General features: G+C 42.6%; 1 protein-coding gene across 2 annotated transcripts in view; it reads left to right on the top strand.

The window, feature by feature from the left end:
• Window positions 1-25,977, top strand: part of LOC128880897 (NAD(+) hydrolase sarm1) — a 119,649-nt gene that overhangs the window by 11,167 nt on the left and 82,505 nt on the right. The window contains exon 1 of one of the 2 annotated variants that reach the window (XM_054131442.1): window positions 5,640-5,796. The exons of the other annotated variant lie outside the window; for it this stretch is intronic. Within the exon in view, the coding sequence (XP_053987417.1) occupies window positions 5,710-5,796 (87 nt within the window). The 5' untranslated portion in view covers window positions 5,640-5,709. Of the gene's footprint in view, window positions 1-5,639; window positions 5,797-25,977 lie in introns of those variants that run through there. 2 annotated transcript variants of the gene reach the window in all.

Below are 25,977 nucleotides of genomic sequence, written 5' to 3'. Positions count from 1 at the left end.
TCAGAAAGTGGTCTAAATGGCTTGGAATGTCCCAGATTACGATACAAAGTTATTAGATATATTTTTCTAATAGCATACGCATACACCGTCAGGTTTGAAAGAGCGGAGCAGTTTTGAATGATCACGGCGATACTCCACGTCAGCTCAGAGTGCCTACTCAAGTCCAAATCTGATATGGAAGCCACAGAATTGCGCAATTTCGCGGATACAACGGAATGTCAGTCGGACAATAATCGACATAGTTATCCGTCAGAAGTAGGCAACTGGTCGACACGACAGCGAAAATTCGAAACCGGTTCCGACCGCGGATCGAAGGAAATGACAGTGAAAATTACTTCTGATCCAAGACGGGCAACAAATCACGAAGGATGATTGAATCGATTACGCGTCTATAGGTACGGCGCGGAGATAGCGGCGTAACAAGGCAAGGAGAACCGCGATATAAATCGCCAGCCGTCAGACGCGCTGCTCGGGCCGTGTTCACAAATCAAACTGAGAGATCTAATTTGTTAGGAAATAAGAGCACGGATACACGCCATGGGAACGCGGCGAATAGAGTTCTTACGCGGGGTGGCTCCGTTATCGCATCCAGTGAACACGAGGACCATCTTTCGACGTGGACGGTTTATCCTCAACTTAAGTGCATACCTTACTCTGTTAAGGAACTGGCTGGTACTTTCGGTTGGAAAGTATGCCTTCATCGTTTCTTTGTCATATTTATAAATTGCATCGTGTTATACATTCGTGGATAATTATTATCAAGTTGCAAGAAAAAATATTTTTGCCCATATAATTTGAAACAAATACAGGGTGTTAAAAAACAAAATCATTCAGTATTTATATGGTGTATAGGGCACACTGTACCGAGTAAAAAAGCTTTAGTAAACATAGGTCCAAAGGGCAACCGTTTCTGAGATATAAACATTTTTGTTTGCTAGTATCATGATTCACTTACTTGCTTCCATCGCATGCGATGTTTATGTCAGTGTTTATAAATTGCGTTCTGAATGTTGCTATTCAAGTGCCGACAATTTCGTCAATTTCATTTTTTCAATTTCGTGTACAGAAATGAGCGGTGGACACGTGGAAAATCTTGTATAAATATCAAAAACCCAGTAGTAAGTGAACCATGATACTAGCAAACAAAAATGTTTATATCTCAGAAACGATTGACCTTTGGACCTATGTTTACTAAAGCTTTTTTACTCAGTACAGGGTGCCCTATACACCATATAAATATTGAATGCTTTTTTTTGAACATCCTGTATATTTGGCCTGTAGTCCGCACGAAATATCTCAAGGATGATATAGTTTTCAAAACTTGCCAACACGTTCTAGTGTACCCCGAACTTTTTATACTCTGAAAATATGAAAGAGATTTCAAAAGCTACAGAATGATATACAACGCTTGGATATAAAATAATTTTAATGATTTCGAGGATGTTTTCAACCGTGGCTTACTTTGAGACTATGCAAAAAACACGAATTTTTGGTTCACCCTAATAATTGAATGAAATGAATTTATTTTTATTTGTCCACAGCAGAATTTAAATGAATATCGAATCTCGACGCTTAATTACAAATGAACAATTCCTCCCTCTAAAATTACTAGGCCCCTTTAAGTAACGCTAACAGCTGTTAAAACGCCGTTAAATCGCAGCATAGCAACGCGGTGAAACATGGAATTCAAGTATTGCGAAGCAGTTAATTGCCTCAAAGACGACTTTGTTGCAAATCGAGCGAGGAATATTACCGCGTTTACAGGCCACACGCGTTGTTAATCCATCAGGGAAAATGTCTGATGAGAGAATAATTTCGCCCGGAGCCACAGATTCGCGTAACGTTAACTCTGTCATTATACCGTGGACGCGTAAGAATCGTTGAGCAGTTTCCGTGTAACATCGCAATCGAACGTGAAATCGCTCTGTCTCTACCCGATCGTTTCGAAGAAATATGCATAATATTTCCCGTAAATTGTGAGTTTTTATCCATTAAACGCCGTGCGTCGCACCTGTGCGTTACATCTGCGTTCGCAACACATCTATTAGCATATTGATTACTATTTGCAACTTTGCTCGATCGATCTTCGACGAAGCTTTCAGTAAAGGATGACCTTTTTCTACTTCAATTTAAATGTTAAAGTTTCCTAAACAATTCGTTGATCTATCGACGCGTCAACGTGTTATATGTTCGCGCATTATAAGGAATATGTTGATGTATCGACGCGTCAAAAGATCGACAAATGTCATTAGCAAGCTACGTATCTGTTCGTCTTGAGAACTGTTATAAAGGGTGCGGCACCTGACAGTGTCGCCCACGAAGTGTCAAAGGAACAAACATTGTAATTGAAAAATCACTTTCTCAATGTCATGCTTTTTGACGTTCGAAGGCCGTCTTTCTGTGGTATACCTAATATCGCGGTGGATTCTACGATGTAACCTTCGAATGACATTGAACAGAGTGCTTGGCTCGTTGAGCAGCAACTATTATTCTATTTATAGGATTTTCAGGGAAAAGTATAAAGTTATTTGTTGCAGAAGAACGGCAAAACAGTTGAGAATAATACGGGTATTGGTATAATAATAGATTAGACTACTAGTAGGGTCTCCAGGATCCAGGTGTACTAGTTACAGGTTAAACTATTTCTTTCATTTAATAATTGAGATAATAACTTGTCTGTATGCTTAACAGTAAAACAGTTCAAAATAATACGAGTATTAGTATGACAATAGATTATACTAACAATACGGTTTTCATATAATAATTGAAATAATAACTTGCTTGTATAAAATTAACAAGACCCATTTTAATCTTAGGATAAGCTGTTAATACTTATAATACATTAAGGTATATAATATAAGGTTAATACGTTATTCTTTTAAACGAATATACCCATTTGCATGTACACCACTAAAAATGGTATATACATATATTTCCTATATCTCTCAACAATCTTTCATATTTTATTACTATTCTTGCCAGAAATAGCAGAAGCGACAGTAGAAAATATACACACATTGCATATATGAAGTTTGTCCTAACCTTAAAATGAGGTTCGATAGATAGAATAATCGAATGAAAATACCTGATGGAGTCTTGTGGCTCGTCGATAGCATCAATCCACCGGATGTCATCGTAATCCACGGATAGTTATCGGACGTTTCTTGAAAAATGATCCTCGACAGGCATCAGGCAGGCTTGGAACGATCGCAGGGCGCCACGCTCGTCGTTTCCGATCCTGGCGCGTTCACATTGAATTTCTGCGCGGCGGCACATCGGCTCCTACGAGAGATGCAGAAAAATATTGTACGAAGCATCGGCATTTCCTGTACACTCCTTGGTGTATGCTAATGCCGGGAGTCCGAATACACGCTTCCCGCATCCATGCACGATCGTACACACGTGTCAAGTACGCGATCTCGTAGGCGTGCGTCATGTAACTGAATGTAGCGTCGATCAGCGTCTAACGAAAATAAAGTCATTCGCGTGCCGGCTTCAATCGTAAAATCTAGCGGCGTCTCTCTCGTATATTAATGCACCGTTTCGCGGAAAGCTTCCCTAACGACCGAACCGTCCGTGTAATCGTGATTCTACGCGAATCAACGCGACAGAAATATGATAATGGTGATCTCGATGTAGCACGGTCGTAGACGATTGAATTTATTTCAGTGTTACCTATGACGCCATGTTCAACAGGCAACGAGGGAAGGTTGACCAGAGACGCTTTGTCAACGTTTCTCTCGTCTCTGTTACGTTAACAGCCCTTTTCCCCCAATGAATTTCGACGGCCTGAGAGAGAAAGTTCAAGTATCGAACGTTGTTTTGTACTTTACCTGAATAATTCCTGGAAATTATGCGTAGATACGCCTCGGTTATCGTTCGTTTCGTAATTCACTCGCGCGCCAACGTTTGCCAGTGGCGCAACGAGATGGCGCCATCGTCGTCCGTACCAACTATTCCGAAACGCGCAGACAAATTCTCGCTCGTGCCGTACGAAGCAAAGCCGCAAGGTCGTCGTACGGGTTTCGCACCTCGGTAATTTAATATTGGACGGAAATCTAATATCGAAGGATGACCTCTTCTCGGTACGCAGCAACCAAGAACCTTTGGATTTAGTAAACCATCTCGCGATACGCGCGGGATTAGCAATGCATCGTGGGACGCCATCAGTGCCGAATCAACGGACGCGAGTATCATGGGCTACAGGTTAGAGGCCTTATTAACGCTTCGATAATATCGGTTTTAGTAAGATATGAGATTTAGGATATTGAAAGACTATCACGATACACAAATAACAGTTTTGTGTTGGATAAAACTTACTTCGCAATGAGACACTTTTTTCCAGGGCCGGCGCAAGGCAGATTCAGCGCGTTCTCCAGAACCCAGCCCCGCGTTTTAAAAGGCCCCGCGGTCTACGAAAATTACTGAATTAAAAGGCACCGATTTTGATTAACTTCTTACAGACTGATAATACCATTAACAAATACAAGACATTTTTTTAGTAACGATGATTAAATTGAAAGTAGTGACAAAAATCATAAAAGTGTTATTATTTAATATACATCTTATAAAAAATATATAGCATTTGTAAATAAATAATTCCTCGTTGTAAAATTTAAGTGTAGGATTTGAATGTGAATCCAGGTCCCGCAGAATTTTTGAACCCAGCCCCGCAAAAGGTCACGCCGGCCCTGCTCTTTTCAATTATCTCAAAATTAATTTCACGCCAAATCAACCATGGCCAGTCAAGTAGCCTTTTCTTTCTATACTTGTATGTAGTCTCTTACGTACAATATATTAATTATATAAAAATGTCGATAGATTTAGGGTTAACTTTCTCTCTTTTAAAAACAATATTTGACTCCTTCCTGTACCTGTATAGCCCAGGCGCCCACAACATCGTAAGTTACGATTCGTAACCCATCCCTGGACGCCATGACAGACGTTTGCCCGCGAAATTCCCAGCGATTTCATTGGCTACGAGACTGCAAGAAAGTTGAAATAGAACCGTGGGCGCTTGGGTTTGAAAACGTTCGAGACGCTTCGAAACATCGTGGCGTCACAGAGCGGAGAGTACGACAACGACAACTTGCGACGCCAGCCACGGAACATTCGTCGTTTGCCTCGTGTCTCGCAGTGTCTGATGATAGTTATCGTTGCACGTTTACCAGGACGGTTCGCGGTAATTATGGTGCGCCTATCTATCAAGAACAACGTCGACGGTTGCGAAATATACAGGAAAGATACCATAGTCGAGCAACGGAGGGAACGTCTACAGCCATTCGATACGTGACCATGTTTCGATCGTCCAGTTCTTTGGAACATTTCTCGAAATATTCGACGATGATTGCACGTGAGTAAATTATGATGCTACCAGTGACCTTTCAAACGTGATGCAATTTTCTCGCTGTGAAAGACAGTGAAAGCCACGATCGCTAATAATCTGTAACGCGCGCGCGCGCGCGCGAGCACGCATGGCGAATTCGGCGGGACGAGGTTACGAAAATATCGCCGAAAATTGGTACGACTGTTCCCGCGTAACAAGTGAACCATTACCGTTCTATCGTGTGCACGCGATGCACTTGACTCGTCGTGGACGTTTGTGAAGAAAAACAGTTATCTCTGAGAATTATTTTCAGCTAGTGTCACGATCGCCGCGAATTTCGCGATGAGTTGACGTCGAGAAATCAAAGTGAGGTTAATTGAAAAATGCAGACGACGGCGTCACCGCGGAGTGTCAAGCAGCTTCGTCGAAGCACGGGACACGATGCTACCTTGGACTACAGGAATCGACTGGTATGTCAACTGTTTTATAGATTAATTTACTAGTCTATTGGTCAAGCATAGGCATATTCGATATTCATATTATATCAGGAATTATTAATTGTCCATGGTCAGTAATGTGATCGACAATTTCAGTGCCAACACAATGAAATTGATGGGGGATCTCTTTCATATAGGATAGTTTCCCTCTCAATCTCATATTAGAGAGGAATAAAATAATATCTCTAATTATCGAAGAAAGTACCAAATAAATCATACGAAGCGATATTTATTAGATTAGCAACATTTTCGTAGAAAATATTTCTCCTCGGACAACTACGGAACTTTCCCATATTCAGAATTGATATTTCCGAAGAAAAATGAACCAAATTGACCAAATTTAGTACCGTTATGTACGTCTCGTCGTTTCCTAAAAGATTAGAAACGTTTGTGTTTATTATTCGTAACGGTTGGTTTACAATTGGCTTTCATGACGCCATTATCGTGCGATGACTTCGCCTGTCGACTCGGTATACTTTTTGACAGATGGCAGTGATTAATATCGAGAAAAGCCGAAGACAGGCGAAGACAACCGAACGTGATCGAGTGCTGCACAAAACGTTTCATTCTGCAGCCATGTTTATGCATGCCAGCGCAAAGCTGCTACAGACACGAGCTAGCTATTAGCTCGAAGTAACGAGCTAGTTAAAAGTGGAATTCACGTAAAATAATAGAGAACATTTGTCTGTCGTGTTTAGATTTCTCCATTAGCTAGGCATCCCGGCAATCCTCGTTACGAATTTTTTCTGCTAGCAATTGCATACGTTATCGCAAGAACGTTCGATGTTGCATCGCGCGGATGCATTCTACGTTGATTGCGCGTTTTTTCCTCGATGGACAAATTTCTTACCTCGAACGATAATAACAAGAATATAAAACCTCTCAAATAAAAATTATATGCAAAATAAGTAAATACTCTTTGGTTAGCTAGATTGAGTTTGGCTATTCTAACTTTCGGTGCAATCAATTTTCAATCCACAGATGGCGCTTTGAGTTATCTCCGTAATAGGTATTATTATTAAAATTTACGGATATTATTCGATTAAAATTTTGTCCATTCGTGGTTTTCCTGTGCGTGTTCGTTCGAGTCGCGAAGCAGGAAAACGCTTCCTTCGTGGTTCAAAATGAATTCAGAACCGGTTTCATTCCATATAAGCTTAAATCCAGTTTCCTTTCACCTTTGCACGAGAACTGTCGGTGTCATTCGCGTCGCAAGCCGTATCGTGCCGCAGCTTATCGGGGCGTTTCGCACTTGTGACTGGGGTATAATGCTTGCGCGCAGTTTCTCGTTGGATTTCATGACGCGTAATCGAAGTTTCGTGTGGTCTTTATCGAGATCGAGATTCCATTAACGAAACGATCGCGCCAACGGCCTGAAAGTGTCGATTCACGAATTCTGCCGTGTTATCTACGGATTTACAGTGTACGACTATTCTTCCCCATTTGTATTCTTTCGAAAAATATTTGAAATTAAAGTTCTGGCCACGACGGGTACAGTAACTTATTAACAAGAACTGTAGATATCATTTAAGCATGATGACTTATAGTCTTCATTCTGAAAGCAGCAACATTAATCAGGAAAGCTGTGTTGGTTTTTTTATACAAAGAACTACGCACATTCGCCTTAAATGACGTCGTAATCGTTCAATCACCTCCCACACAAAAAAAAGCGTCATTGCTCAGGAAAAGTGACATACCGAGTAAATTATAGGTTTTAATTACTAAATTACAGCTTTATTTTCGATGAACCTCTAGAAATATCGAAGTTACGATCTTTTTTTTCGGAACTCCCTCTAAAAATAACTCGAAAGAAGAATGAAAGCGTGATGAAACGCGAAGTATATTTTCACAATCGGCGCGAAAAGAGCTCTTCGATAACGTATCGATACGCGCACCGGAGGTTTCGATGAACGGTTAAAAAAATATCCAGAAAGCGAAGTGACTAGAATGGGCAATATTTTCTGGCACAACATAATATTTATCTCGTCTATGCTTCGAGACCGTAATCTCGACGATTTGTACGTATGCGTCGGCACAATGCTTTTAGATCGTTCGGAAGATAAGGTCGAGGCTCGATGGTATCGAGTTACGTGCACGCTTCGACTCTCGATTTCAACGTTCGATGGATTGCGATGTTTCTCCGTTGATCACATGTGTGTGAAGTTAGCCCCGCACTTTTCGAATTTTAAGTTTTTCTTTCTTGTACCGTATTGCGCTATATTTGTGCTCGATTGTGCCGTGAACCGCGACTCTGTAAGTCAAAGCAGTACTCAAGATAATTGAACAAAACAAAAATTTTTTATAGCCCCCGCACTTTTCGAATTTCGAGTTTTTCCATTTCCCGCCGTGTCGCGCGCTATTTGTGGTGAATTGCGCCGTAAATAAGAGATCGATAACCTCAATAACAATTAAGAAAAGAAATAAAATCAAAACTATACTAGCCCCGCACTTTTGCCGAAACAAACTTTTTTTTTCCATAAAAAGATTCGTACTAACTTGTGCTACATTGTGCCATTGATAGAAACTCGATATCTCTATTCATTTTGCAGATAAAAAATGTTGAAGTTTAAGGAATAACTTGTGCTACTTACAATACACGAGACACGTGGGTGAAAAATTGAGATTAGCTCGAGGTTCGATAAAAATTAACAAAAGAAGGTGACGGTGATTAAAAATTTTGATATTTCCGAATTTTTCGTTGATTGTGCCGGATTGTGCTAGACTAGCACAACAACTTTTCCTAATTACAAAATCTCGCCAGATCGCCAGAGTTTGCAGCGTTGGCAAAGTTAGGAATCAGACGTTAAGAATTTGCATTCGCATTCGCACGCGCTCCCAGGTAGCGGGATACAGTAATGTCTCGATAAATGCACAAGCTCGGGATTGAAAGTGTGCATTTATCATGGAGTTCTCGCATTGTTTGATGTTTGCCGACAGCTTCGGCTTATTTCGCTTATTTCTTTTCTTAATTGTTATTGATGTTATCGATCTCTTATTTACAGCACAGTTCACGACAAGTATAACACAATACGGCACGAGAAAGAAGAACTCAAAATTCGAAAAGTGCGGGGCTAACTTCACACACATGTTGATCACGCCGATTCGAGTTGTTTCTTATTAGACTCCGGCTTCCTTTTAGGCGACGTTTATTTTTTTCCCATGCACTGTTGGAGACAAAATTAAACACGCTTGGATAAGTGGTCGAGTGGAATCGACGATACTCAGACTTGCGATACCATTGAACGTGATCGCGTCGTGTTTTTCTTCTGGTTGCTAAAGTGGTTTCTACGCAGTTTCGGTACTACACAGTATTAAATTTTGGTCGGAAGTTTACATTCATTTGCATTCAATTATTTGGTTGATTGAAAACGCCTTCCATATAGTTCGGGGCATAGTTTGAGGATACATGGGGTGTTTTATTTTAGCATACATATAGCTTCCGTGCTCGAGGAGAGCGTGGCAAGTGAAGAATGCCCGTGTATAATCAGACTAAACATCTCGCGGAGGATCATGCGCAAGGAGTCGGCGCAATAGCGCCTCCGCTGACTCAGAATCCTCGCTATTATGCAAATGGCGTTAGCCAACGGGCCTCGTGTCATTAAAACGATCGACTTCGTGCTTTTTCCAACGACGCAGCGACGCGGTTCGCCCACACCTGAGAACCGCAGCCCTGACCTACCAGCATGAAAATCAGCTCGAGTCGCGTAATATCCTCTTGGAATCGATTTTCCACGCTCCGTTAGAGTTCTGTTTCCTTTAGATTTTAATATAAACAAACGTACCGAATCTCGAGAACTTTTCATGCGAACAGAATCGTAAAAATTGGCTCGAAACAGATCCAAAGAAAAGACCACCCACTTAAAAGGATGAAAAGTAAACATCTCCATCGAGTTGCTATTACAAAATTCCTCTTCATCTATTTCCATACACTCGTTTCTCCTTAACCGGAGGTACGTTGCTCCCGTCTAGAGATATCAGCCCGTTCCACACCGATTTCCTTCTCGATTCGAAAATCACAAGAGCGCGTTGTCAGGAGCGCTCGAGCTAGGTTCCGCGAGTCCGCCCACGCGTGCACACCAGTATCAGCCTTGGCCGACTGACGACTGGACTGTTTTTATTTTCCACGGCGCGGGCACGTCTTCTTTTTCACCTTAAACTATAAAAGATCCGCGCGTCGACACCGGCCGTTGAATTATTTATAAGGATCGAGGCTGGGCTCGCCACCTCCGGCAGGGTTATCGCATAATATCCGCGCGCATTAAACGCTAATAATAGTCTCCTATTTCCACCGTGACGTGCCTTCCGATCGCTACCAAGCGTACCAGTGCCGCGTAATTACGAGATGCACCCACATTCCACCGGTTTTCATTAAGTCCCGCCTGGATCGGCCGTTTCACGCCGATGGAATCCGTCCCTGACGGTGGTTACTCCTTTCTTTTTTACTCGAAACCAAAAAGAAACAATATTTGATCGTTGTCCCCTTAAAGACGAGTAGGTTGGACTTAAGGGAGTTGTTTATGCACTCAGCGTAGAGTGGAAGGTGACGTCGGTGTGCTAGATTGGCCATCGTAGTCTGATCGAATCAGAGAACGGTTGAAAATGTGGAGATATGTGAAACTTACAACCTTACAGATAAAAAGTATAGAAGGTGCAACAACTAGTTCAACACATTCCTCTCATTTTTAGTTTAGATAGACATCATCAATATGTAAATGCGTTGCGAGACTGATTCAGTAGTGCACGTGTATTTCTCTCTCTCTCTCTCTCTCTCTCTCTCTCTCTCTCTCTCTCTCTCTTTTTTAAATAGTGCACCCTCATACTCAACTTAATAAGGAGTCAAATAAGAAGGTAGGGTGCAACAACAGCTCAGTGAAAAGAATCCTCGATTATCATCCCAAATTATCAAATCCCCGTGTCTCTTATTTATTTTTCCTGGACTCCTACATTAGTTTCAAAGTCATGGAACTCGATTCTATTAGCCAGAGACTGTATTTCACCTAGAATTCTCAAAGATCATTCAGAATTTCCCCTTGATCCCTTGCACTTACCGCGGATTGATCCCCAAGCGATCGTCGACTGCAAAGTTCGCGCCTGAATGTCCTAGGTGTTTCGTTTCCGTTACGTTATCTTGGCGTAACGAGAAGCAAAGGAGCTGCGAGCCGAGAGCGATAGGAGAGTTAGAGTCTAATTACGATCGCGCATTGTTATTCCAGCGGGCACGGATCCCGCATTCCGCGGTGATCAGTGCGCGTACACCGGCGCGCACGAACCGCTCGCGAGGGGCACTTTATACCGATCGTATCGAAATTTATTGCAAACGATATCGCCGCTGCATTAATCGTAAGCGGCTTAGGCGGTTCATTGATGGTCGAGTCGATCGACAAGAAGCCGATTAGCAGTTCTGCGCAACCTATGACCTTCTTCGTGGATTAACTGGTTTTGATAGTCGGTCGAAAAGTCCTTTAGTGCTCTTTACGATCGCTGGTCTAACGGGTTACGGTCTTCGTATAGAAAAATATACGTTACACGTGTGATATTAATCTGCATCCGTCGCAAATGTATAACATTTAGAAGTTGATCATTTTTATCCGATATTCAGGACAAGTTTAAAATTAATTTCCCTTATTAGCGAAGTTTTCAAAAAATGAATTCTTCTTTATTATTGTCTAACAATTTCCGTTTGATTTGTAGATAATGATATAAAGCTAACTTCTGTAATTTTATCCGTTAGATCGCGCCTCATTGTCAGTTCGAAAGCCGACTGCCTTTCCGAGGTTTTTTTTTTTTTTTTTTATAATCATTTATTCTACCAAAGCTTTGAAAGTTGCAAGTATCTTCCATTTCCAGTTCTTATCGCTCGATTCCGCGACTCGTTCAAAGGGAAACGGTCATAGACCGCGGGACAATTCCTAAGTCAGCAATTACAGCGACGAGCAACGTTGTCGCAGTCGGGAGAGGTCACCGATAAAGTCTTTCGGAGGTCTGTTTACGATGCCCGTGCGTTGCTCCTTATCAACGCGATAGATATTATCGCGCCGCGATGTGTGCGCGAGGCGGCGCGTCTTTGATGAGCTTTTCCCCGCTTGGGCGATGATTGAGCGACACCAGACGCTTTTTCGGGTCGGAATCTTTAGTCATGCCGAGACCTGAAAGTCGGTAATATTGATTTGACGATGGATGATGTCACGATGTTAAGAGAAACGACTTCTTCGTAGAATGTAACTCGGTAGGCGGTAAACATTTTAGGGACTAATTGGGTTGGATGCTTTGCGTCTGAGTTATTAATTGCTGAAACGGCTGAAACATACTTCAGGTGAATAGGTAGTCGTGAAAGTAAAAGTTGTAAGTTATAACGGATCTGTAAAGTCTATCTAAAAATTCTGTCTTATAAACAGTCCGTATAACTTACAATTTTTAGCTCACCTTCCGAAGAGCATATTGATCTATAGATCGAAGCCTGTCGCTCCATTGTGTTGAATGTCCAATAATTCTGTCCCCTCCATATCTGATCGATCAAACAAAATTCGATGGAATTTAATTATTCGGTGCGCATACATTTGAAATTAACTTTCCATCGATCTTATCCCCCTAACACGTGTAAACTGGTGACGACAGACCTAAGGACTTCATTTTTTTAATCGTTAATGACATTTTCAACGGCACCGCGATCGAAGTCGATTACGTATCGATGGATATCATTCTTTACGACCTTTCGCTCGAGCGTAACTCGAGTGCATCCATTTCATTCTGGATTCCGTGTCGCAATAGATCGTTTTCATCTGTGGTACCCCCTACCCCCCTCCCCTCCGTTCGTCTCCTCGCGTCCTCGGTTGGAGAACCATTAGTCGCATTAGCAATGCAAATCGCCCGGTGCCGTCTGTCAGGAAATTAATTGGAAAGAAATTGGACGTTTGTTTGAAGTGTACGATCGTCGATAATGCGATTCGTTTAATAAATGTCCCCGAGATAAAGGACGATAGGCAGATTGCGAAAACAGCCGGCGGGTGAGCCTAAACATTTCTGATGGCGCACGTATCGCATGCGCGATCACGTTTTCACTTATCGAATTACCCGGCCGTGAGTCACTCGATTCGCTGTTTTATAGAATCTCAAACATAAATTATACGTATAGTACTTATAAAGGTGTCTTACTTGAATATCAGACGCTTTGGAATTTTCAAGAACGTGACCAATTCGAACAGGAAGTTACGGATAGTATTCCCAGGTGTAGTCGTCATCGAAATCGGTCAACTATTTTCGATACCCGTCTCGCCATCGTTCTTATGGATCCACAAAGTGTTTGATCGCAAGCCAAAAAGTTGCTGCGAAGTTTCGATGCGGAGTGTATTGAACTCGAACGACTTGTAACGGCTTGCGCAAATCTCGAAACAGTTTCGTCAGTGTCAGTCGAAATCCCTGCTTCCCTTCTCGTTCGACGTGACGAAACATTTCGTCGTTTCAGCAGAGCAAATTCACGCATTTAATAAATAATTCACATATTTATAAATTAATGTAAATTTCTTTTTTTTTTTTTTAATGAGGTTTTAAAAATTAAACAGTTGTGCGAATACTTATTGCTTCAATATTTCTATCGATTAATTGTTTTTTTTTCTTGTTAATTTCGCAACTTACATAAATAGCTATTTTTTGTTGTTGTACTCTATCTATTCTAGAGATTTCCGAGAATTTGTAGAATGTCATTGTTTATAAAAAATAAGTTATAAACTACAATTTTACATGGTTTTTTTAGGAATTGATCGGTGTACGAATACTTTCTACACCCGCTGTAGATGTTTTCAAAAATAGTTATAACGTAGCCCGCCACCAACGAGAAACTGTTTTGTCGACAGGATATGGGTACAAGGCAATACGACGTTGAAAGTGTCGGTCAAATACGGTACAATGCCCACTTTTAACTTGTCATAACTTCCGAACCAGTGGATTCGTCGCCTTAAAATTAACATCTTCGGATTTTTCTCAACAAAGTCTAAAGTATTATGTAAAGAAAGAAACTTGAAAATTTTAGATCGCCGTATAGTGCAGCCGAAATAAATCTCGGAACCCACGTTCGCCAGATGCCTTCCTTCGTTATTTTTCCGTGTTACGTTTCACGCTTCATCTGGAACGAGTTTTAATCGACTCGGTCGCGAACGTCGTACGTAAACCGACGATGAATGAATTTTCCATCGAGGCTCGCTGAATAACAGCTGGTCGGAGAACGCGGTGCGGTTTCTACGCCGCTGCATCCGACACGATACGATCGAACCGTGGAATGTCAGGTATTTCCTGATTGTGAAACCAGCCCGTGGAAGATCCGCGAACTTGTTCCCCCTGGGATTCGTTAAAAGAAGAGTTATTTAAAGAGTTATTTAACCGCGCGATAAATCAGGCTCCATCGACAGCCAACGCCGATTACAATGATGTAACAGCTGCCGGGGCAGCAGCCAGAAGACGTCCGAGATCTCGTCTGGTGTTACGCGACCTCTTGTTACGCCGGGAAATGAAGTCGTAACACTCGATGAACACCGAAGGCATGTTTTTCCATCGATCGTGATTACGACACTCGTGGAATCGTGGAAATAATGAAACGACTTTCGTAACGCTACGTTCCTCCGTTCGAGTCCGCATCGTCGAGATTTTCCTGCGAATCGGAGCTACGAAAACGTGCGACTTTATCATTCGCATCGTAGCTTCTTCTCGGTTTCCTCGGATATATTACAAGGAACGTCTTTTATTTCTCTACATTTCTGCATTTTCTTCTTGTTGAAATACTCACGAGGTATCACAGATATTCGGAGTAGGGTCGTCGCTTTATACATCTGTGCAAGGTTTTCCCGTATTCTCAGTTGCTTCATTTTTTACGTAAAAAATCTACCCTCGTGGAAATAAATTCAATAAAATGGAAGTAATATCCATAATGGCCAGATAATATAAATTCCACGGTCACTAAATAATTTTTATCCGATCCTGGTCCATTCCTCGTAAAAATTGATCAATCACCGTATTCGAGTGCCATTAATGACCGCCAATTTTTCCCATTCGGTCGTAAAATGCGTGTCAACGGGACTTACTTAGTGTTGGAGAACCCGTTCGCGACAGGTTCCGAGGGCAACCGGCGGAGAGAAAGGCGGACCCTTATTGAAGGTTCGTGTCGGAGCCGATCGTTGAATGAAATTTAAGTGGGTCGCGCATGAATGAAATCGTGCGCCGCTCTATCGCCGTCGCTCTCCCTCCCATTGGTTCGCCGACGGTCGCGCAATCGGTTTGCCCGCACTCGCGAGTCGCGTGGGCGACCGGACGCGATTTAAACGATCTCGGGAATCTCTCGTCTCGATCTCACGGATTTCCCGTCTGACGCTGTGACTCTTCTTTCTCCATACGTGCCTCTTCTGCATCTTTCACGCGAAAAGAAGCTAAGAACGCGGAGGAAGCTTCTATTTTCAATATCAACACTTAACTCTTTGGGGCACGGTGGGATTAAAGGTGTCCCACCTTTTTGATGGACCGTAATGCATGGTGGGACATTTTTAATCCCACCTGGAAATTTTGCGATAGCTGCATGTGTATAGGTTTATATTTCGTCTTATTTACGTAAAGCAGTTGGTAATATATTCATCCAATGTTACAAATGTATGCACTTATGTTGGCAATTTTCAACATGCTAATACCGGTTCAACAATTGTTGTAAGCGGAAGGTTTGCGGAGGTTTTGGTCATAGTTACTGAATTAATTTGTCGTTAATTTTAACGTCACAAGTGAACCGCGGATTTTTCATGGTTATTTTAAACCAAGTATCTTAGAAGAAATATTTCGAACGAAAGCGTGTCTTATCTTCTAAACGGCGTAACATGTATATTACCATTGATATTTCATACTTGTTCGGCGTGCGGAATATATTTGAAAGGGATGTTTTATTCGAGACGAGACGATAAATCGCTAATACGGGCCGATTCCTCGCCGCGGCGAGGCCCGTTCGACTCGACTTACGTGCCAGCAGATAAGCGCGGCAGAAATGGCTTAATATCGTGCAACGTGCGCCGCGTCTTGTTACTAAACAACCGGTTGCTGATACTGCAACAATATTCTAGAATGGGGAGCAGATAGCCGATGTAGTTTATCGGCGTGGCAGCAACACGCGCGATACGTTGCTCCTCGACGTTCGCGAGTAACTTTAAGTTCGCTCTTGGGATGGGACACGAAAGTCAACCGTGTTAGCGTATTTATCCGCGGCTCCGGAACGTGTACGTTGAGATTCCGCGATGGAATAATTATTTCCAGCTGGATGCAGCTGGGAAAATATTCACGAGGGCTACGTGGGATACGGTTTGTGATTTACCAACGTGTAGCTTCGTTTCTTTCGTCGCTCGATGATATTATGTAGTAAGGTTGACCCTATATAAGTCTACGTAACTTTCAGGTTGGATGGTATATCGACATTTTACCGAATAATTGTCGTTTCTTCGCAAGAGATTTGTCTCTGATAACCGGAGTGCGGATTTTATATATTTAAAACGAAGTAACAATATCATTGTGATAATTGTAGAATATATTCAACATACATTATTATTTTACGTATGTTTTCTACGTTACTGTACATCATAAATGGATATAAATCCACAATTAGCAGCAGCACCAACTTAAAATATCAAAATAAATGCCTTGCAGGTTGTCTGCAGAAAAGAAATCTCGTTAAATGTTTTTAAAATACATCAATGCTCGTTGTAAGAGTCAACACAAATACCGCTGTTTGTGGAGATCGTTCATAGAATATCTCTCTTAGAGTAATTCATCCCAGGATCGCTTCAGGTAAATGTGGCTCTTCCGTTTAGTCTTCCCTGTCTCCTCAGATCGCACGTCGTGGATTCAACAGCGATGTAATTTCGGGTTAGATGAATATCTGAGCTTCCCCGGCGCGAATTACAGTCGCGAATTATAGTAACGCGTCCCGGCCCGCGTGTTCCCACCATAGAAAACGAAACATGATTACCTGCATTGCGGCGAACACCTATCCTTCGCTCGTAACGTTGTCGAGATTACGTCTGATAACACACAAAGGCCTCTCCGCCGCGGTATCGCGAGTTCTCGTTAGAGATGATCTCGAACGTTAACCACGTAGACCTGTGATCCCGGTGTCCGGTAACCTGGGTGGATGGTAATAAATTCTCCATGCATTTCAACCCCTTCGTATCGGTAAATTCTGGGGGAAGAAATTCCCCATAAAGGTCTCTTAATGAATTTCTGGTTTAATACCTCAAGCTGATATACAGTCAATCCCATCTATATTCGTAGCCTCCATGTCTATTAAAGAATTTCGACTAAATTAAATAATAGTTTTCATTTCACTAAATAAATTTTTTATATTAAATATGTATTAAATATGTATATGAATGTATATATATATATATATGTATTTATATATGTATACATCAACATATTTGTACAAGGATATACTTGGAAACATGAAACCTATCATTTAACACGTTGATCGCCACGTCACCCACATATGGGTGACAGCGCTTTTCCCTGAAGCACGAAAAAAAGTAATTCCGAAAGTTGAGCAACAAGGAAAGCGAATTTAAATGAAATACATGAATTATGACGAAGTTACAAACATACCACTATAAATATTTGATTATATAGTCTTCACTAGTCTAAATAATATTCAATCCTAGTAGAAATTTTCATGAATACTTGTCTGGTAGTAAACGAGCGAATTTAAATAAATTTCTTTATTAGATATAGGGAGTACGAATATTTATGGGACTGACTGTAGGGCCATAAGAAAGTGTTCCTCTTGCAAGTCTGTGTCCTCGGGTTACTTTCCTTCGCTCGTAACGGTCAAGTGTATACAATTAATACAAAATTAATGTAAACATATCCCTAACTTTACATGCATCGAAACTCTAACTCGTGTTAGTCATCCACTGTAAAACTTCACTAAATCCTACCATAGCGATTGAAAACTTCCTCGGCATGACGCAAATGGTTGGAAATGGAAAGGTTGCTCCCGTAAATTAATAAAACTGGAATATTTCGTTGCGACAAAACGGTGCGTAACGACTTCTTTCCTCTCCTCGACGATAAACACAGCACGTTGACAAATTGACGTCGATGAAAATCGACGAAAAAGTACGGAAACCGGTCGTCGCGCGAACGAGACCACACCGGGAGCCGATTGTTCAGTCGTAGAAAGTATCGATACCTCGCGATCGGCACTCGGCTTCTCGCATCGTCGGTCGCGCATTCTTGCACGTGCGAGCGTTCAAATGCCATCGAATGGTTTCCGCCGCTGGGTTTTCTCACGCGGAAACTTTCCGCGCTGTAATCCGCGATTCTGCCGAGCACTCGCGGTAGCGCGATCGGGAAAAATCGACGAGCGCAGAATTCAGTGATTTCCCGATCTTATCTCCGCGGTATTTAATTATACGGTTGTTAGCCGTGTAAGGTTAATGAAATTTCAAAGGAACGTCCGTCTTCGATTCGCCCGGGGATCGTGGGAATAGCCGGGAATGGACGATCGTTTTTCATTAGCGTCATTTTTACGGACTCGAGGCCGGCTCGCGGATCTTTCCTTATCTTCTCGAGGGCGGCCTTCGAGACCTCTCCAGAGAGACCTGGAGAACTCACCTGGGATCGATTCGAGTTACCCGTTGTTTCCTGGGCGAAAACCTGAGGGACGGTTCTTCTCTTGATGGAAATATATTTATCAGGTCCTTAGGTGACCAAATGTCCAGTTCTCCGCGATTCCTTTTTACAGAGAAAAATTCTTTCACCTTAAAAAACTTCTTTTTTAACTTTGAAAATATTTCAAGTATGCTTCAAAGTGCATTTGGTAATTCTTTCGATTCACTTCACACGGGAATCTTTGAGAATTTTTATTTTTCCTATTATTAACACGTTTTCTAAGAATATGACATAAATACGGCGAAAGAAGTTGAATATCGAATTTTTTGTGAATGTAATCTTTAATAAAAGAAAAAAATGGGGATAATATTCCGAGTTCGTCAACGCGTGGCCTCGATTTCAGCCTTCGCGGCTCGTGGAATGGCGAAACACTCTTGTACCTCGTCAGAAGCACCGCGCTTCCTTGATTATTTGGACTCTGGCAGCGGGTTGAACGGTACTTCCTCTCCGAAGCGGTCGATAAACACTGTCGGTTCTCCCCGAGTGGCGAAAAGATACCGGAAGTGGACGCGCGCGGCGAAAAATCTTTCAACGTTCCGTGACCGCTCGCATGCTAGCTCAAAGGGGCCGTCGTTACGATAAAATCGTCCATGAAACGGCGTACTCTGTCTGCTTTCCCGCGGGATATCGCCGGATCCGGCTCTCGAACCCTCGAATTACTGGAATCGCCCGCCACGGAGATAAAACGAACGGGCGAACTCGCGGGGAACGTTCCTGGAGATCCCCGAGCGGCTCCGAGAAATTTTAACGGACCAAGTCCAGGACGATTCTAGTTTCGAAGACTCTTAGAATTTTAATTGACCTCTAGCTGGAAGCAGCTGAAGGATTTATTTTATTTCCTCGAGGGTTGGTATTAGCATCGACTTTGGATCCGTTTGAAGTTTCAGATTGCCGAGGATGTAAGCCCTCGAAACATTCGTTTCGAGTAGCCGACCAAGCATTGTTTAGCAGTCGTTCATTTAAAGGTCTCGTATCGTATCAGACTTTTCTACCGAGTTTTTTTTAACTTTCACGATCGACGGAAAACTACCGGACCGTAGAAATTTAGAGAAAGAATAGTAGAATGAGATATAGAAATAAGTTACAAGGAATTCACACACCCCACTAGATTCGTCTTTCGGACTATAGAATTATCTAACGACTCCCACAAACTTGCAATTATTTCTTCAATGGAGGACCACTGCTCTAACCTTTACCGCCTGTCGCGAGAAGGCCCTAACCGGAAGTGCCACCGACCTGTACGCGTTGACAGCGTTTCCGCGCGTGTCGCAATCGCGACTCGAAAGAGTGGCTGGACGCTAAGTCGCCCTTTAAATGGACAAGCCCGCCTTTTCCCAGCGTGGGACGGCGTCTATTTCAGGACAACTTCGAGTCTCGAAATAAAATCCGTGACTCATGTCCCTTTGTTTGGTGTGGGTGGCCGTAAGTTACGGCCCGTAACAAACGCGACTCCCTCTGTCGTGGCCCGGTTACGCAGCTTTGGTCACGTGTACCGGCGTCTACCTAACGCCAAACAATGAAGAGTCCCGTCGAACAATGCCTGACGAACCAGAGGAGAAGGGACGTCTGACCAGGGACCCTGGGGAATCCCATATTCCACTGCCAAGTGGAACGAACGAGGAAATTGGTGCTAGAAGAGGATGAGTCGATTTGGAGTATTTAGACAGAGAAATTTTCTATTTCAGAAAGTATGGTACCTCGAGGTCCATGATCAATAACCAATCTTAATACTAAAAATGTAGAACGAAACAAACGAGTGTCCCAATGAAGAATTTTTTAATTTAAAGCCAAACTAATCAAGCACATTTCGCGTCAACTGAATTTCCCTCAATCATTTTATCGCTCCCTGGAATAAAAAAAAAAAAGGTGCACGCCTTCGAACGACACAACATCCCGAACGATGTGTCAACACAGATGTTACACCGATCCATAATTCATACTCTATGTCCTTTTGCCAATATGGAACGAAAAAAATCACGTGGCAGGGAACGAGTTAACGTTTCCTCGCTGAAACACGCTCCCTCGATCTCGATTTTTAATCGTCGACGAATAAATCCCGGATTCGCCCACGTAGCGCCGCGACTGATAACAATTATTCAAATTGGCTTCACGTCCGGTTCAAAAGCGCGTGCAGGTGCCCGTAAACATCGTGTGCGTGTGCGTGACAACGTACCGCTTCATTGACTTGGAGCGTATAAGCTTCAACCTTCTCCCGGCCCGACTCGATAAACTCGATCGCGGTCAGGTTTCAGAGGAAGTTCTAGCTCATGGTCTTCTTTCGACGTCTTCCGCCGACGGGGATCTGGTGTTAATTAGCGCGCAAGCGCGTTCGAAACATCGCCAAAGTCGCCAGATTCCGCTCAACCGACTATCTTTCATCTCGACTCGGATCTCTTGGGATCGAGTTTCTTCCAAGCATTGCTCCGTCTTTCGGGAGGTAATCTTTCATTCATTCTGAGGATCTATCTTGGATTTATGTAGAATTCACGTCGTTGCGTTAGTTTAGATGATAGTAAATGTTGGGAGGCTCGAGTTTGAAGTTGCTTTTCGAATAGGATCGAAAATGTTACGACAGAGAGACGAAAAATATAATTGTATTTCTTTAATCTTCATCTACTTGGAAGTCTTCTGAAGTAAAATAAAACTCGAGACCCCGTGCCCTGAGAAGACGTTCGAAGACTTCCATAGTTAAACATGAATTTTTGTATACTGTTTGCAGTATTATACCTCTTGAGCGAGATAATATTATATCCTTTGAACCTTCCCCTGTAGAGTGCGAATTTTAAAAAATCAGTCCACCGTCGAATACAGCTGCGAAAAGAAAATTGCACAATTTTCGAACCGTGCAAATTTCGTTTTCCAGTTGAAACTATACCGAGTATTCCATGGACTCTACGGACTGGACTCCCACAATACCGTTCCAACGTTGCGAGAGTATCGTAGAGACGCGAGACTTACGCGCAGTAAGTTATTAAACTCCGCTCGCGCTGCTGAACACGGTCGATTCGAGTAAACCAGCGCTGGATATTACCATATGCATCGGTATCAAGGCGCAGTGACCCTCCCCCCTACGACCGAGAGACGGAAAACTCAACGAAACCGGTTAGAATGTTCGAAAAATGATAGACGAACGACACGGCTGGCATTTAATTACAATGCAGATTGTATCGGGATACGACACGGGGATCGGTCTCGCCCCTAATCTGCATTTATGCGCGGTTATTGCGGCCGCAGAATGCAGCCTACTTTCTTGAAACGGTCGCATACCTGTCTCACCGTGGTGTTGGGATTTTAATAGAAGGAACAATAATCGTAATTTATGCCTGAAGGAGATTTCTCTCGGTTGACGAGAAATTACGGTCGACCATTGACTCACCGAGGAAGTAGTATCGTTTATTGGAGTACCGAGTTTATTTTCTAACCAGTTTGTTTTTATAAACGTGTTTCACCACTTGTTCCTTGCGTCGTTTCTTTAGTACCTAATGGGTAAACAGTCGTTACTATGCTTCCTACTTTACAAAATTTTCTTCACCTCGTGGATCAAACTTTTTAGAACTCGAGGAGAATCCCAGACCAGTGGTGTTTATCTACGATAAAACATCGTTTGCCTCGAAAGAATTGTTTTTGAAATGAATTGTGGGGAGGCACCCCGCTGCCTTCGTCGATAATACATATCACGACCTCAAAAATATATTCGATTCATATTTATACAATAACACATGCAACAAAAACTTCAAATACTATGACGAGGTCTTCCGACGGTTTTGACGCATTTTAACAAATACACGACTCCGTACGACAATGTTCGACTTCGAAACAAATTGAGCAACTAACATAATTCAAGATCCTTCGACGCTCCCATGAATTAATCAACGGAACAGCTGTTTAAGCGGAACAGCAAATATGTTTATTTTCAGCACGATGCTAGTTCATTCGCGGTAAAAGATCGTCTTATTTGCATACGTTTTAGGATCGCTGGAAGCGCACGTTTGTCAATATTTTTCCAATCGTTCGAAACCCAAGAAAATTTCGGCTCGGCTACTTCGAAGGGAAAAAGAAAAAACGTTTCGTCGCCGATTTGCTCGTATCTTCCGCGCGATCGTTAAAACCCAAGTCGATGCAAATAAACCGCGCGATTTTTCGCGATGTCCGGCGGAGGCTCGATTCTAAAATCTGACTTGCTAATCCCACGGAGCCTGCCGCACACGCACCACTTCCAGCGACGTACGACTGCTCGCTGGACATGCCGATGCTTTGCAAGTCTAATTCCGAAACGTGCACCACCTTCGTTTCCAGCTATTAATTGCGATCCTGTCGTTACTCTCCCGCTCGACACTGTAGTCGCTGTCTTTGCGCTGCTTACCTTTCTTCTCGCTCCTCTTAACTCGTCCAACCAGATCGAAATTGAAACTATGTTTCAATTATTGCTTCGGACAGTATAGGAATGTTTAGGAATGGAGTATAGGATAGTGTGTATATCTATAAATTGAAAATTAAAGAACATAAGGCTACTTATGTAATATGTTACGCTTCACCTATGAATCGCGTGTTACCATTTATCAGGTGAATCAAAAATTGCCACCTGCAACCTTGTCGGTAGTTCACTCCGCCCATAAAAGAGGAATAAAAGTTGAAACGTTAACGTGAACAATCAGTGGCGAGAAATGGCCGACGGACGAGTGACAATCACTTAATATAACTATAAAATTATGTATTTATTGCATAAGCGGGAGCACCGATACGACGTGGCTTCAAAGACCTTTAACTGACTAAATGGCACCTCGTATTAGCCCACTTTGTGCCACCTTTGAACGTCGTGAACGTCCATTAGGTATTACGCACGTAATACGGTATCCGAGGACGTGGGCAGAGAGAATGCGCGACGTGCCTCTCTGCATTGTCTACGAAACGATGCTACGAGACCGTTTCACTGGGGATCGTACGAAAATTCCCTGTCGCGATCGCGGTGATTCGATCGCGATCCACGCAGGTGCGGAAGATCTACTGATAGGGCTCCGACAAGGTGTGATCTTGCTGGTGGTCCGAAATGTCTCTCGAGTTGGGACAGGTGTGGTATTTTTCAATAGTAACAGTAACTGAATCTCGCATTTATAGTAGAATCTTTGTTAACGTTGTGCAGAAAAGGTATAAGAAAAGTATCTATATTAGGAGAGTCTATTAGGAGAGACAATAGACAAATGTACAGACTGAAACGTATATTATTTTAAGTAATAATGCATTCATTGGCTACCCACGATTTAAATCTAGTTCTGTTAATAAGGAACATTGACTCCAGCAGAATATATTAGGTTGTCCCAAAAGTTTCTTTCGTAATTTGCACTCAATTATTTTGCGTGACAGTGTTTATATAAATAGACGATCTAATTTCTTGGATATTGATGTTGTAACAGTAATGGAGCAAAATGAATCGTACACAATCCAATAATGTAACGTTAGACATAAAATATTGTGTATGTATTACTTATTAATAAAACGAAATAAACTTTTGGGACAACCTAATAGTTAGGTAATCCATATCGTTGGTGAACAAATCTCCCATGGAACATGTGTAAAGTCACCTCGTAACAGGGTTCCTTACTTTTCCACTGTATCGACCGTTCAAGGCCACCGAAAGGATATCCCCACTACCTCATCAGGCCTCGCCCATCGCTTCCTCCTTTTTGCTTCAACCGACACGCCCCTTTCTATCGAGCTCGCGAATCCACGGTGACGTGAAAGTAGAAATCACATTCGACGAGATTCACAAGCGCGTCAAACTGTCTTCAGCGAATAAATTCGCCCCATAATTATCAGATTACTCGATCAGCGTTTTCTACGCAGTTGCAAAGCGTAACGTGTCGATTTCTCGCGCGAAACAGAAAGTTTAAACCGTATTCCATGCGTCGCCGCGCAATTACACTTTCTCGACGCTTCGAAGACGATGCTATTTGCGGAATTATTGCGCAAAAAAAGAAGAAAGAAAGATGAGTGGAAAATGTCTCGAGAGATAAACAAAGCGCATACCTCCACGGTAGCTAGACAATTATCGCGTCGCGATAATTACCCGCGATAACCGACGGCGGTGGATATATCGAAGCCGCGGTCCTCGATGTCGCGTCTACTTTCATATTTTAAACGAGCATAGCGTTTACGTAATTTACGCGACGAACGCGATAATTAACGGTGCAATTGCGTGTGACGAAATCGTCCGTTGCGATCAAAATAAAGAAATTAAGCAGGGTTGTAAAAACGTCCTTTCCTTTTTTTAATTGCAGAACTTTTATTTCGCCGCAATTGAGGGTAACTCGATATCGTCGTTCGCTGGTAATTCGGGTGGCGAACTTAACGGGTTGACGCACGTCACTCTATAACAGACGAGAGGACTTTTCAGTAGGAATTAAACAATTTCCTGAAGACGAGGTGTTAAAGATAATAAATCTGGATTAGATTCGTGAGGTCTGTTAAAGTTCCAACAATGAAGGTCCACGCTTTTAGCTCCGCAAAAATGTTCATAAAAGTCAGCGTGGTAGCGGACGTGTCGATCGCGAATCGTCGAGAGCCACTGCGTAATTTCGACGAAAGAGGCCAAAATAATCGCGTAGTTGGGGACGACCGTCGCGGCGTCCATCTTCATCGTCGCGAATTAACATTTTTTTCCCTGGCGGCGCGCGGCCTTTGAGCAATTTTCGTTGGCACCAGAATTGAAAATTTTTGTCGCGTATTCGCGCGTAATTGATCCGACTGCAGCCGTGGTCGCCTGGCTCCTGTCGCCTTATTAACTTCGAATCGACCTGGACCAATTGAACAGTGGACGGACGAGCGTTGCGAAAGGAAATTTTCATGTCTCTACATTTGTTCCACTAGGCGAGTCGCTGGGGTCGCGTTTCCTCGTCACGAGGAATTGGCATTTCTTCAGGCGGCGTCCTGTGATGTCGCGACTCTTAAAATTGAAAACGAGCGTCGACCGATCCGGGGAATCTTGGAGTGAGTCCTTTGGTTAATTAGTCGAATGGGGTCGTCGCTGTCGAGAACGCGAGACGAGAAATTGGGGTTGAAAGTTTCTTCGCTTTTGTTTCGATTATTAATTTGCGTCTTAACCCTACGGTGCGCATTGACGCACCGACTTTTTCGTTGATATTTTATTACACAACAGTATAAACAACTCACGCGTTGTTCCTAGCAGAAATAAGGCATCTACTATAAAAGGATCACCTATAAAAAGGTGACAGGAGCATTGAAGATAATTATTTTTGCGCCAAATCAGACAGTTGCCGTCAGTATTTGCGTTTGGTCCGATTTGAAAAATTACGCACTGTAGGGTTAATCGTGCCGTTCCGTGAGAGGTATGGAGCCATCGAGCGTATAAATAAAGGAAATGTGCGAGGGATAGTCTGTTTCTCGACGTCGATCGATAAAACCAGCAACCAGTCTCACGGCGACGATTTGGTGAAAAATTCCACGCAACGGAGA

Source organism: Hylaeus volcanicus, chromosome 8 (assembly GCF_026283585.1).
Source record: "Hylaeus volcanicus isolate JK05 chromosome 8, UHH_iyHylVolc1.0_haploid, whole genome shotgun sequence".
In the NCBI taxonomy this organism is placed as follows: domain Eukaryota; kingdom Metazoa; phylum Arthropoda; class Insecta; order Hymenoptera; family Colletidae; genus Hylaeus; species Hylaeus volcanicus.
Note: the sequence above shows the minus strand (reverse complement) of the source record. Positions and strands in the feature narration are given on the sequence as shown.